This window comes from Carassius gibelio, chromosome B3 (genome assembly GCF_023724105.1).
Source record: "Carassius gibelio isolate Cgi1373 ecotype wild population from Czech Republic chromosome B3, carGib1.2-hapl.c, whole genome shotgun sequence".
Taxonomy (NCBI): Eukaryota; Metazoa; Chordata; class Actinopteri; order Cypriniformes; family Cyprinidae; genus Carassius; species Carassius gibelio.
Window position 1 is genome coordinate 17031370 of NC_068398.1, and position 13287 is coordinate 17044656.

Sequence of the window (13287 nt, forward strand, 5' to 3'; positions counted from 1 at the left end):
TTTGACAGACCAAATCTGAGGGAAACCACCGTATCATTTAAGTTTGAGCAAACCCAAACCTAAACTTTTGAATGTATCATCTACGATAAAAAAGAAACATACACATGACATTTGAAATTTCTGCTTTACATTCTACATCTACATACATACCAACACAAGAATTCAAATGCAGTTAACTCTGAAGATCAAGCTCCTGATTTTAAGTTTGCACTTTATTTTGGCATTACAAAGTATTCAAGGTGATGTAGATTGAATAAAGATTCAAGATCATTACTCATATAGGTTCTGGAGCAGCATTCAGATGGGAGGTGGAAGGGCTGCATCCATGATAACCGCACAGGAAATGACAGAGTGGGCTACTTCCCCTCCAGCTTGGTGGAAGTGATCAGTAAGAGGCCTGGGACTGCAGGTAAGAGAGGACAACAGGCGGGTCAGTGCTGCCTCTTACTGAGACCTCACGCACTCACAGATGCACGATTAATGCTGATAAACTCACATGACCCTGATTCTGTTTACAGCCAGCTGTTCATGCTGCTCATGTGCACTGGATTGAGAGCCAGACAGGGCCATCTGCTTTAAAGCAAAAAAAAAACAAAAAAACAGGGCAAATGTGGAGCAGCTTTAGCTCTTTTCTGATCTCCTATTGTTCAGTTCTTACAGCATTTTATTGCAGTCTGAAAGGAATCTGCTGATAATAGTGCCTCAAATAGTAGCTAGGTCTCCATCCAAACACAGACAGAACAGCAGAACTCATTGGAGCGCTCCCTCTGCTGGTCAACTCGAATTTAATAAACAATTGTACGTAATGGTGGGCAACTAGACCTTCTTAGTTCACACTGGCCAATAAGTACCTCTTTATCCATGCTAGAGAACCAGATTTTTAGGCTGATAGTATTAGAGAAGAGAAGAGAAGAGAAGAGAAGAGAAGAGAAGAGAAGAGAAGAGAAGAGAAGAGAAGACCCGTTAAACCTGACCTTAAAGATGTTTTCGCTTATCACTTATAGGAAGAACCTTTGGGCATCAGAAGACTTTTCTCTTTCCATCCAGAGGGTTTATGTCCGGTCCATGGCCTTGTTTGGGAATGAGAGCAGGGGACTAATCTTATGTGTTCATTGTGTCTCATGCTTCACTAAGCATCCACGTCTGTGTCTACATTTGCTGCTCGGTCTCTTCCACACATTCCATGTTTTTTGGCCCCGCTTTTTGTGCTTTAGAATATTTCAGGTCCTTTTTTTTTATAGTCCCTTATTTACTGAAATACTGAAGTTGCTGCAACTGATGTCATTTCTGTTATATTTATGTAATTAGTGAAAGGAGCATCTCATCTCCTCTGTGGTCACAGTGAACATAAATGGTCAAATTGCACACTCGCACGGCCACCCACACACAGACTTACTGAAAAGAGTCGTGCATACTGCATACTAAACCTCTCATTTGAGAAGATCACTCTGATCCTCCTCAGGCACTTTCATTTCCCTCAAAGCACCAGCTCATTTCCAATTCATTCACCTACCTTGCATTTCCACACATCGCTTCTATTTCAAATAGATATATTTATGTATATTTTAAGTGTACGCACAGATAAAATTTGAAAGATGATATAGTTACATGCATTTCACTCCATTCACACTGAATAGCTCAAAATATAAAGCAAGAGTTTTTTCTTCTTTTGATTTGTCTCTCATGGTTTTGCATTCCGTGATCTTTGCGTTGAGTTAATTTCCTTCCCCTCTCTTATGTGTAATTGTTTTGTTTGTTGTGGTGGTGGTGGTTGCTGTGTTGTTGTATCTAGGTTCATGGAGTACAGTCACTTGTACCCAACAGTATCAAAAGATACAGCTCTGTGCGCCGGTGTGCGGCCCCGTGTCGCCCGCCGTTGCCATGGTGAATGGGGACTCGTATCATGAGATTCATATCCTGCCGCCGCCTCCACCTCCGCCACCACATTCCCATCTGCCACTTTTCACTTCCTTTGGCTATAACAGGTCCCCAAACACCTCAGGAGAGCCGCACAGTGGACAAGGTACAGATCCCCTAATCTGTCTCCACTGTATTATTCTTAATATCATTTATAATAATTATTCACAAAGCTTTAAGGAATGTGTTAAATTACAGTAGTTCTCATTTGAATAGTCCGACCACGAACAATAACCAATTAGCTCCAATAATTCCTTAAAGTTTTCTGAATTAATACATTATTTTTCCTGAAATTTTCCTTATTTACATTTGAGTTTAATTTTATTTTCTGACATTATTTTGGTTGTTGATTTTTTTTTTTTTTTTAGAGGCCAAGAATGACCAAGATTTGGCTAGTAAGTTCTTTTAACCAGCACAAAAGAGGTTCACGGCCTCTCTTTGTTGAAGCTGTTATCTCTCCTCTTTTACTCCTAAATCTCCCTGAACTTGGTGCTACATTTTCCCTCTCTGTGATGACCACACCTGGGATTCGCTCCACTGCCCCCTTCACTCGTTCTCTCTTTTACACGTGACGGGTGCACAGCCATCCTCTCACCTCTCCATACCTGCACAACATCAGTCTGTGTGTGTGCCGTCGATCAACATCTGTCTGTTTCATCTCTCCCTTGTCTCAACTGAACTGATCTGTCCATTCATATACTAACTCTGATCCTTTCAGCGATTGTGTATCAAACCAAACTTTGATAATGGTATGGAGCATGTTGATATTCTTATGAACTCTGGGTCATTGTAAATTGGAATATGTTTGTGTCTGTTTAAGTTGTAGGTGATCAGTAATCATCAGGCTCATGTGGAATCAGTGCTCTTTCAGCTTTCAGCTACCAATGAAAGTTTGGTACTTTCAGTTCCCTTTAACACCATGTTTAAATCCATTATGAAAAATTACTCTGATTCTTCCCTTTAAAAGGGTGAAACAAATCTGCACATTCTGTCTGGGCCTGGTAATTTTGAAACAAACCCTAAAGGGATAGTTCACCCCAAAATGAAGTTCGGCATCATTATTCACCCTCACGTAGTTTCAAACCTAAATTACTTTCTTTTCTTCGAAACAAATAAAAGAAGATTCTGTTAAATGGTGTGTTTTGGTCCATACAATGAATTAGTGGTGTCCAAATAAACTTTGGTGCATGACTTTCATTGTATGGACATAAACATACAAAAGTCTTATTTTGAGTTCACAAAAAAGACACGAGGGTGAATAAACGATGACAGAGTTGACATTTTTAGGTGAACTTTCCCTTTAACAATATTTTTTAAAAAGCCTGGTGAGACTTTTCTTTGATTAGAGACAACTAATGTAAGATGTTATTGTATTTATTTGCATATGATCACATTATTGTACATTTGTGGTTTGATGTCTTTAGAATCCTAATGAACTATATGCTCTTGTAATGCACTGCTACACCTTTTGTTTTTAGACCTATTTCCATATATAATCATGTATATATTATATATGTCATACCTATGTGTATGTGTAAATCAAGGCATATATATATGTATATACACACATATACAGTACATGTTTCATGTACCTCTGTATATAACTGTTCATTTATATTTGTGTTAGATATACAGTATATATATATGCGTGCTTGCCTTATGTGTGTGTTTGAAAGGGAGAGAAAGGCTTGCAGTCAACCAGACTGCTAAAGCGACATGGTTTAGACATAGTTTAGCCGTCCTCTTGCCTGACCTGTCCAGAAAACCTCTGATCCCAGGCAGGTGGCCAAGCCAGGGCACAGTTAATGATGGTTTCTGTGTTAAAGGTTCTCGCGGCTCAGAGTCCAGTCCACATGGCTCACCCACCCCAGCCGGCGGCAGCAGCGAGGAGATCTGGGTTCTGCGCAAGCCTGTGGCAGGTAACAGTAGGGCTGCCCCCTCTTCCTCCTCCTCCTTCACTTCTTCTTCTCTCGTAATTCCCACTGCCTTGCCACGCTCCCGGTGCAGCTGCTGTACGCCTGACCTCAGAGACCTCCTCACCTGCAGGCGTGTAGGCGCATTGAAAGGCTCTCATTCGCTCTGTTAGAGCAGCATCCGTTAAGTCGTTTCCTTTGAGAACACACGTACAGATAATCCATCAAACTGCATTTTCAGTGAGGGCAGCATGGGCCTGAGTGTGTTTGTATTAGTGACTTTGCTAGCATGTCATGTGTCAGTCAGTCACCTTGTCTTTGGTCACCATTGTCATGTTAGTCTCTGTCATTCCGTGTGTCAGATCAGTGCATTGCAGAGGGGAAGTTCATAATGGTGCGACTGGAGGGATTCGGGGAGGTGTGGTCCGACTGGGCTGACTGTGTTTGTGTGTTTGTGTGTTTGCTGGGGGCTTGTTGTTCCAGGTGGAGACCGCAGCAGTGTGGGCAGTTCAGGCAGCGTGGCCAGTGCCCGATCCTCTGGTAGTGGACAGAGCGCGGGCAGCGGCAGTATCCTTCATGCACAGGCAGAGGGTGCCAAGGTAAGCTATTTGACATACAAAGTGACTCAACTCCAATTGTTGTTTGAGAAGATGCCTGAAAGAACTTACTTATATATTGCTGGTTTAAATGGTTTAAATAGTGCCTCATATCTAGTAAAACTGGCAATAGAACAATCTCCAAGAACTGAGAAAAACAGGTCAGATTGTGCTAATGTGAACAAACACATCAGTCAAGGGTGTGTTTTCAAAAAGCATTGTTAGCTATTAGCTAACTATGGTTGTAAGTTCCATTGAGCTCTATTGGTAATGGTGGAACTTTTGACCAAAGTTGCTTTTGGGAAACATACCACAGTTCAATTGTGTTTTGGAATTGACCCTTGACTGACAGGCAAGGGTCCTTGAGTGAGACCTTGACTGACAGGCGATCTGACTATCTTGAATCTGGCATCTTGAGGTGCTACAGTGATCTTTCATGAGACATTTAAGAGCAACAAAATGGTATTTATTGTTTGAATTTCTTTAGAGACCTTGTTTAATTCCAGAAGTAACCTGCTTTGTCTTGTCTGTCGGCGTGTTGTCAGTTTTCTCTTTGCTCTGTGATGTATTTTTTGCTGATTGAAAACATGGTGTGTGGAATAAGAGCAGCTTTGCTTCTCGGACACAGCAACAGTGACTAAGGAAGATTGGTTTGCAAAGGGTCAGTTGAACCAACCCAGCCAATGACCTAGATCAATGGTTCTCAACTCCAGTCCTGGGGACCCACTGCTTTGCACATTTAGTATGTCTTCCTAGTTTAACACCCCTAATTCAGATAATCAGCTTGTTAGGTGAGCGCTCCATGAACTCAACTGAGTGCATCAGATGAAAGGGTTGAGAACCACTGTCCTAAATAATCATAAATAATGAGCTCAAACAAGCTAGAAAACATTTGAAGCTGGTCTCCCAGCCCCTAATTTCCGAGCAGAACAGTATGGTACAGTACGATTTAGGATGGTACACTCTAAACTGGCTTGCATTTCCACCATAAACAGTACCCTTACTTGATAAGAGTGGTGTATGCCAGAAAGTAGCGATCACCGCCATTCTTGCACAAAGAAGAAAACGCAAAGTGGTCTTTTTGTACGTGTTCAGAAATATCCATCTTATTTTAAGAGTAGACTCGGCCATTTGTTAATTGTATGTGTCTGGCTTCCGGTCTCATCCACATCCAATTATTTTTAGCTGTACAAAATAATACATCGATATGCTGCTTGTTGTATTAAAGCAGCATGTATTATCAATGTATTACAATGTATTATCGTAATTATCAAGAAATTGGTTTGTAGTGCAGTTTTACTGTTTACTGCAGGTTGTTATTTTTGTTCCCTATATACTTAAGCCCTGTATGTTCACACAAAGAACGATAATTATAAAGATATGACTCTTAAAATCATTCTCAATATTAAAAAATAGCAGAGTCCACAACACAGTTATGATGATAAATAGGCTCTAGATGGTTTACAAGGTCAGCCTTGACCCTACAAGTTCTCAGTCTAACTAAACCCACTTGGACCAACTAATCACTATAAATGACCAGCATAAACCAGCTAGAACCTATGTAAAACCAACAATATCAAATGTTACTCTCAACCAGATTGATCAAGATGGTCTGCCAGGTTGACCTCAAACCAGCTTTACCCTGATTGTGATAAGCTTCAACGTTTTACACTTACTCATTCTTGCAAACCTTTATTCTTCAAAGCTGAACACGAGGGAGGTGAACTTGAAGTCCAACTGTCATAGATATGCATTGATATTTTCATGTTATTTCTTGTTCTGATGAGCTTTGTTCATTCTCTAGCTTCTGGCAACGGTTTTGTCCCAGTCTGCCAAAGCTAAAGAACACCTGCTGGAGCAGACCAAGTCTTTGGAGCACCCCTCTCACATGGCCAGCAACAAGGGTTAGTGGGAATTTCAAACAACTCTTTTGAGAAGAATCACACGAGAATCTCTTGTCACAAAGTCTCTCCATCCAAAATGTTTTATCAGTTTTTTCACAAATTGGCTGCTTTTTCTGTGCCAGATGGTTGCACTGATAGCTGTGGGTGTAAGCATCGCAAAGATCTGATTGGCTAAGAGGAGTAGTTGGTCAGGGATTGGTTTGTGCCAAAGCACTGCTCCAATGTGTATGAATGATCTCATGGTTCTTCTAGGACCCTCCTCACGCAGTCAGAGTTTGTCAAGCTGTCCACTTCACGAGCAGCCGTATGGGGAGGCGGTGTCCCAGAGGAAAGGGGAGGTGCTGCCCGAGGGGAAGGTAAGGAGACTCCTACTCCCGCTCGAATCACACTGTCCCCTTACCTTTCCCTCAGACAAGCAAACACTTGCTCACGCACACATACGCATGCTTGCACTGGCATCTGCGCATCCAGGATGCTTTCCCAGCACTTTCTCTCACAGCTGGCATCATCAGTATTACGTGCTCTCGGTTGTCGTCAGGACACGGTGAGTTGGCTTCTCCACAGGCTTCCTTGCACGCTGTCCTCAGCTTCAGGTTTCTGTCAGCCGCTCTGTCTTATACTACTGTCTAATATTGACCGATTCCTTTCACTCTGATCTTTTCTGATCATTCATTTCATTTTCTTTGCTACATTTTGAAGTCCATTCCAATGGTTTTTGCCTTATTTGCAGTAATTGTCACCCTTTGATTTCTTTTCAGAGAGTACCCAACAATGTAGACTTTTGATTTGAATGTGGAGTGTATTTTAGAGGGGATATGGTAATGGCACATATTCAAGGTTTAGACTGTCCACACTGAGACTTGTGAGTGTAGAGGATATGAGACTATAACGCTGATATTTTCGAGAAAGGTGTATCAACACAATATTAATATCACACTGTCTAGGTGTTATTATCCTTTATCCCATGAATGAGCTTGTATGTTGCAAACTGGTAATGCATATTTGACACTCGCCACTTTTGATTTCATTTTTATAATTAGCTGAAATCAGAAATTACAGCGTTTAGAGTCATATAACAGAGAAATTTGGCCGCCATATCTTTCTCAGCGGGACTTTGGAGCTGCTGAGTAGAGCTGCTCCATGCTGGACCAACAGGACTGAGGGCCATCTGTTCAAAACAACCCTATTTTCTTTGCTGCCCACGTCGGTTTTTGCCTCTCCTACACAGAATTACAGCACATCCTCCTACTTTCAGGGAAATGGCATTCCAAAGCAGACACTCCTTTTATTTTTACTGACCCATTTGGTTCATAAGAGCCCTTATTTGCTAAAGCTTTGGCTTTTGATGCCAGAGCAGATACCTGGACCAAGAGCAATAATTTTAATTCCAGTATAATACCAAACAGAAGTAGGGGCAAGTTTTAATTATTTATGAACTAATAAAGTTTAGTGGAGTTGAGACATTGGTCACTGGGACTAATGTTTTCAGTTTGTTGGCCTGGGGTCTGGTCCATTTTCCGCCACAGGACCCAAACAGTGATAGACTGCCACCTATCTTCTTTTCTAGAGCTCAGAGGCTGTTATCGAATGGCTGAGTGAATTTCAGCTGCAGGTCTACGCTCCAAACTTCATCAGCGCTGGCTATGACATTCCTACCATTAGCCGAATGACCCCAGAGGTAAGATTTGTCCCCCCCACCCCCTTAAGCCACCCTGAACTGTTCACATCACTCCCTTCTACCCTAAATGTTACACTAACAGACCCACTCAAAGCACAGAAAAGAAGCGAATCAACCAACAAATTATCCTCAAATTCCCAAATAAAATTGCTTACAGTGTGTCTGAAGCACACAGGTTTTATGAGAGTTCGAATTTTGTCCATAGCAAGTAGGAAAATCTCACCCAGAAAATCCCCCCAGACAGTGCCACTGTATTGGTTTGTCAAATATGTTTGTCTTTTCCTACTATGTTATGCTGGTATTTTGATGAATTACATAACTTCACAAGCATATGTTGTGATTTATGTACATGTTGTTGTGAGCTACTGTATGTATTTTTGTATATATGATTAAAAGGCAATTTAAACATCTCATAAACATATATTTTGTAGTAGCATTATTAATGGTCATTTCATTAATATTATGGAGTGTAAATCTGTTACTAAGTCAAAATCATTACAAAACCTGAAATTTATCTTTGAGCAATTGGAATTCCTGAAAGCAAGCTCATCTACACTCACTTAATTACATTAAACCACTGACTCCACAGGATTTATATGTGTCATTGCTGAAAGCAAAATTAACAGGGGGGTTCTGTTCAAACACTGAGGACATGATCAATTAGGATATGTTTATATAAATATGTTTAGGGGTACTCTGAAAAGGCTTCTTTTCCTCACTTGTTCCAGGTATTGTTTAATTTTTATTTTCCATTTCCTTTTTTTATTTTTATTTTTATTTTGCATCTGCTTCTATCATTCTGGCACCTTTTGGCAATCAGAGTGTTTGATGTGTCTGATTTTAAGTGTTTGATCATTTATGTGTAAATGTAATTTTGCATATAATGTTTTTGTGTAAATGTTCATATGCACGGAATATATGGCACTTGGTTTAGTGTGTTTGTAAATTTTAGGGTGCTGAAATGTGATTGGCTTGTTTAGGGGCTCCTATATATTTTTTCAGGATTTAACAGCTATTGGAGTAACCAAACCAGGACATCGAAAGAAGATAACCTCAGAGATCAATAAGATCACTGTTAATGAGTGGCTGCCTGACCAAAAACCAGTGAGTTTAACACACAACCACACACACACATTGAAACATCCAGATGTTTATTTTTATAATTTGTAATTCAATCTACAGGCGAGTCTTGGAGAGTGGTTAGCTATGATTGGGTTGAGTCAGTATCACCAAGTCTTAGTCAAAAATGGATACGAGAACATTGACTTTATCACTGACATCACGTGGGAAGACCTTCAGGAGATTGGCATTACCAAACTTGGTAAGATAGTCACACACACAAACTTCTGTTCTTTCCACACTGCTTGGCCATAGTGGTTTACTCTTTCTCTATCCAAATTTACCTAGGACACCAGAAGAAGCTTATGCTTGCAGTGAAGAAGCTGGCAGAGATCCAGAAGGCCTCTGACGGTCGCAACACATTGCGTAAAAAGTCCCCAGTTACTCAGGAGGTGATGGCTATTGAGAGCCCACCCCACGACAGCGGAGAGTGTATGTCCCCTAAAATGACCACGTTCCAGGACAGTGAACTGAGCGGGGAGTTACAGGCTGCTCTGACACGCCCTGCAGATGTGCAGAATGGCGCAGAAATGAGAACAAACAGCAACTTGGGAGCACAACACAGAGCCCGCAGTCTGCATGAGAGCAGTATGAACAAGAGCCGAGACACAGAAGAGCCTAGTGGGCCACCCAAAAAGGAGGCACGTACTATGCGCCAGAGCAGCCAGGGGGGCCAGAGAAGTGTCTCATCGACACAGCCGAAACTGAATCAGTCTTATCCCCAAGGTAAAGGACCGCCCTATACTCCACCACAAACGCCCACCAAAGCAAAGCCTCCCACTTCACAGACGGAGAGCAACCCACCAAGTAAACAAAAACCTAGCTCTCAGCTGCATCAGCAGACTGAAAAGCCCATGACACCTCGTGCTCACCCCCAATCCCCCACTCAAAGGTCCCATCCACACCCAGCATCCCAGCCTGTGGAAACTAAGGAGGTTGCACCTCAAGGACCTGCTGTCTCAGTTCCACTCCTGTGCCTGCCTCCAGAAGGCGACGAAGTTTGCGATGAATATGGTCTGCCTAAGAAACGTGCCCACAGCCTGAATCGCTATGCTGTGTCTGATGGTGAACAGGAGCGAGACGAGCTAAATGTGCCAGATTCAGGAGGAAAGTATGCCACAGTACAGAACCGGGTGGGTCGCAGTAACTCAATGAAAGGGCAAGCAGACAAAAATGTCAACAGAAGCCAGTCCTTTGCACTCAGACAGAAAAAGAAGGGTCCTCCTCCACCTCCCCCCAAACGCTGTAGTTCAGCCATCTCAAGCTCCAGTAGTAATCTGACAGAAGTGCCCAAGGAGACAAGTAGTGGACCTCTTCTGGTCCCCTACCAACCACAAAGACGTGCAAGTGACCTGGGTGGCACTGTAGACACGGGCAGTGCCGGTAGTGTAAGGAGCATTGCAGCCATGTTGGAAATGTCCTCCATTGGTGGGGGTCCCAAGGGTCTCGCTTTACAGAAGTCTGCAGGTCACTATCTGCAGGTAAGGTGGTTGTCATTGTGTCTTTGAGATGATGCTTAGTTTTTAGCATAGAAAGTATTTAGGCAATTTCTAGTTCAGTAAAACAAGATTGTTTCTCTTCAGGTGGGTACCACAGGAGGAAAGCAGCGTGATGCCATTGGTCTGGATGGAGAAGTAGTGAACCGTCGCAGGACAATTAGTGGGCCGGTCACTGAGTTAGTAGCAGCTGGTAAGCGAGGACCACAGCCAGAGCCAGAGCCACTCCAGGATAGACAACGCAATGAAACCCAGCCAAGCTCTAGTGGGAGCTCAGCAGAGAACCTTCCATTTGCTGAGGATGGAAACCTCACTATCAAACAAAGACCTAGACAGGGCAAAGATGAGACTGAGGAGGGACTAGAAATGGCATACTTTTTCCCCCAGGAGGACCCTTCACGTGTCAATGCCACAGCCTCGCTGAAAAGGACGGTCCAGAGCCCCAGGCAGCAACCAAATGGCACCAAGTTCCTACTCACAGAGTCAAATACAGTTAAGCGCCGCCCCAAGAACAAAGAGAAAGATACAGAAGAACTCCAGGATGGGCAGATGCCTGTACCATATGAGAATGGAACTGGCACCATCAAAAGGCGCCCTGTGTCAGAGGTGACTGTTTCGGAGCAGCCCAGGCCACAGGAGCATCCTGAGAACTCGCCTCGTCGGGACAGTGCAGACCTGGAAGGCCATGTTACTGAGAGTGCCCTGCGAAAGTCCGTCAAACCTCCGGTGTCCCCCAAACCTGTTCTGGCCCAGCACATGAAGAAACAAGGACCGGCTGCCATCATCAAGAAAGCCCCATTTCCTGGACCAACTGGGGCACCTGGCAGCCCAGGTACTACACAGTGCGGCCCTTTCTCTTGCCCTGTCTTTACACAATTATGTGAGTATCCAGTAAAACCCTGTAGCATTTAGACCTTGTTGCATCAAAAGTCGCTCAGTCTCTTTTCCCATCTCTCTCCCTATCTCTTTTTTCTTCTATTTCCAGTTGAAGGAAAGAAAGTACCTCCTCCAATTTCCCCGAAACCTACACCTCCTCCCACAGCTCCCAAACCATCCAAAAATGTTCTACAGTCTTTAAATGTGACACCTAATCCCACTCCCACACCCTCTCCAGCCAAGCAGACTGTCACCAGAATGGCCAGCACAGCTTCTGCCCAGAACAACCACCCTGTCAAGGCTACAACCCCACCAGCTTTGAGTGCGAAGACCCCACACACACCCCAATCTCCTCACACTCCCCAGACACCTCAAACACCCCAAACCCCACAGACACCCCAAACTCCCCAGACATCAGGTCCCCCAACCCCCACCCCTACACCACCACCTGTGAAGCCCCCTCGCTCCTCAATCAGTGGGGTGTCCATGGACAGTTCAGCTGGATCAGCGTTTGTCACAGGGGTAGTGACAGCAGATGCAGTGCACCAGAAGATAGAGGAGACCAGTGCCTCACTGGCTGCAGCCCTGCAGGCAGTTGAAGAGAAGATCAAGGAGGATGGGCAAAAAGAGTAAGTGAAACATGCAAAAAAAAAAAAAAAAACAGTGACATTGATGTAGGAATGTTAACATTTAATTTCAAGTAGTTTCTTTTTTTTCCAGTCTTAAGTCCTTCAAATCAAGTCGGCAATTTTGAGGCTGCATCTGTGGTTATTTAGAAGCAAAGACTTCATAGTAGGAATGTCCTGAGTTGATCTCAAAGATGATTGGGCCGATTAAGCATTTTTTAACTGATCATTATCTGTTATGCTGAGCCCGATCCTTATTTTATGTCAACTGTCATGCCAGTTTTGTGCAGTAGGTGGCGATGTGCACCTTTTGGTAGGTTTGCCAACCTCAATTAAAATAAAAAGAAGATGCCCAAATGTGCGTGTGAATTGCGAGAAAACAATGAGGTCTTGTCCAATCAAGTGATAGGAAGTCGACCGGAAGTTGAAGTCGGCCGGGTGCCGCCATGTTGTAGCAGAACTTGCGTTAGCATCCCATTGACCTCCCATTCATTTTGCCGTCACTTTGACAGCGAATAACTTTACATCTGAGGCGTTTAAAGACTCCATTTGTCCATTATTTATTTCTAAAGATACACAAAAATGTATAAAGGGCTCCATTACCTTCTGTGTTACATTATGGCCCTGTAGAAACAGTTTTTGTAAAAATAGGCTAACGATTGCATCACTACCACTCGACTCTCTGTTGCATTACCGTACAGACAGGAGGAGAGGCTCGCAGGCAATTAACTTAATATGGCGTACTGGCGTTACATTTTAAAATACTATACAAAATAATTAATCAGAATACTTACTCCTGCTCACTCACGCCAAAGAACTCCCCGCTCAAGCTCGCCGTCTCTGCAAGATTAATGATGGCAGTTTGCACGCACAGCCACTTAGAAGATTTACATCTGTCAGACAGGTTGCTGACGTCGTCAAGCTTCGTTTGAGTCTGCGCGTCAGAAACGGAAGTGCTAAAAATAGCTAAAAACGGGCTTCACTTGTCTCAATTGAGTTCCAATAGGGTCACTGTGTCAATTTATTTTACTGTCTATGGTTCCAGTGCATGACACACATTCGAAGATCTTCCATATTTAGCATTTCTGATGTGCACTTTAGTAACAAAAACGCTCCAAACTCTTTGCACATCCATGTGTACATTGGATTGATTTTAATAACT

The 13287-nt window shown here is 43.0% G+C and overlaps 1 protein-coding gene across 11 annotated transcripts in view; it reads left to right on the forward strand.

The window, feature by feature from the left end:
• Positions 1-13287, forward strand: part of caskin1 (CASK interacting protein 1) — a 93096-nt gene that overhangs the window by 76153 nt on the left and 3656 nt on the right. For 2 of the 11 annotated variants that reach the window (XM_052551784.1, XM_052551780.1), the window contains exons 10-22: positions 283-409; positions 1793-2023; positions 2286-2312; positions 3744-3836; positions 4314-4429; positions 6231-6330; positions 6583-6686; positions 7898-8008; positions 9011-9112; positions 9191-9329; positions 9416-10608; positions 10711-11455; positions 11609-12128. In XM_052551784.1, the coding sequence (XP_052407744.1) occupies positions 283-409; positions 1793-2023; positions 2286-2312; positions 3744-3836; positions 4314-4429; positions 6231-6330; positions 6583-6686; positions 7898-8008; positions 9011-9112; positions 9191-9329; positions 9416-10608; positions 10711-11455; positions 11609-12128 (3608 nt within the window). Of the gene's footprint in view, positions 1-282; positions 410-1792; positions 2024-2285; positions 2313-3743; positions 3837-4313; positions 4430-6230; positions 6331-6582; positions 6687-7897; positions 8009-9010; positions 9113-9190; positions 9330-9415; positions 10609-10710; positions 11504-11608; positions 12129-13287 lie in introns of all 11 variants that reach the window. The other 9 variants (XM_052551777.1, XM_052551776.1, XM_052551778.1 and 6 more) reach the window with 7 other exon arrangements.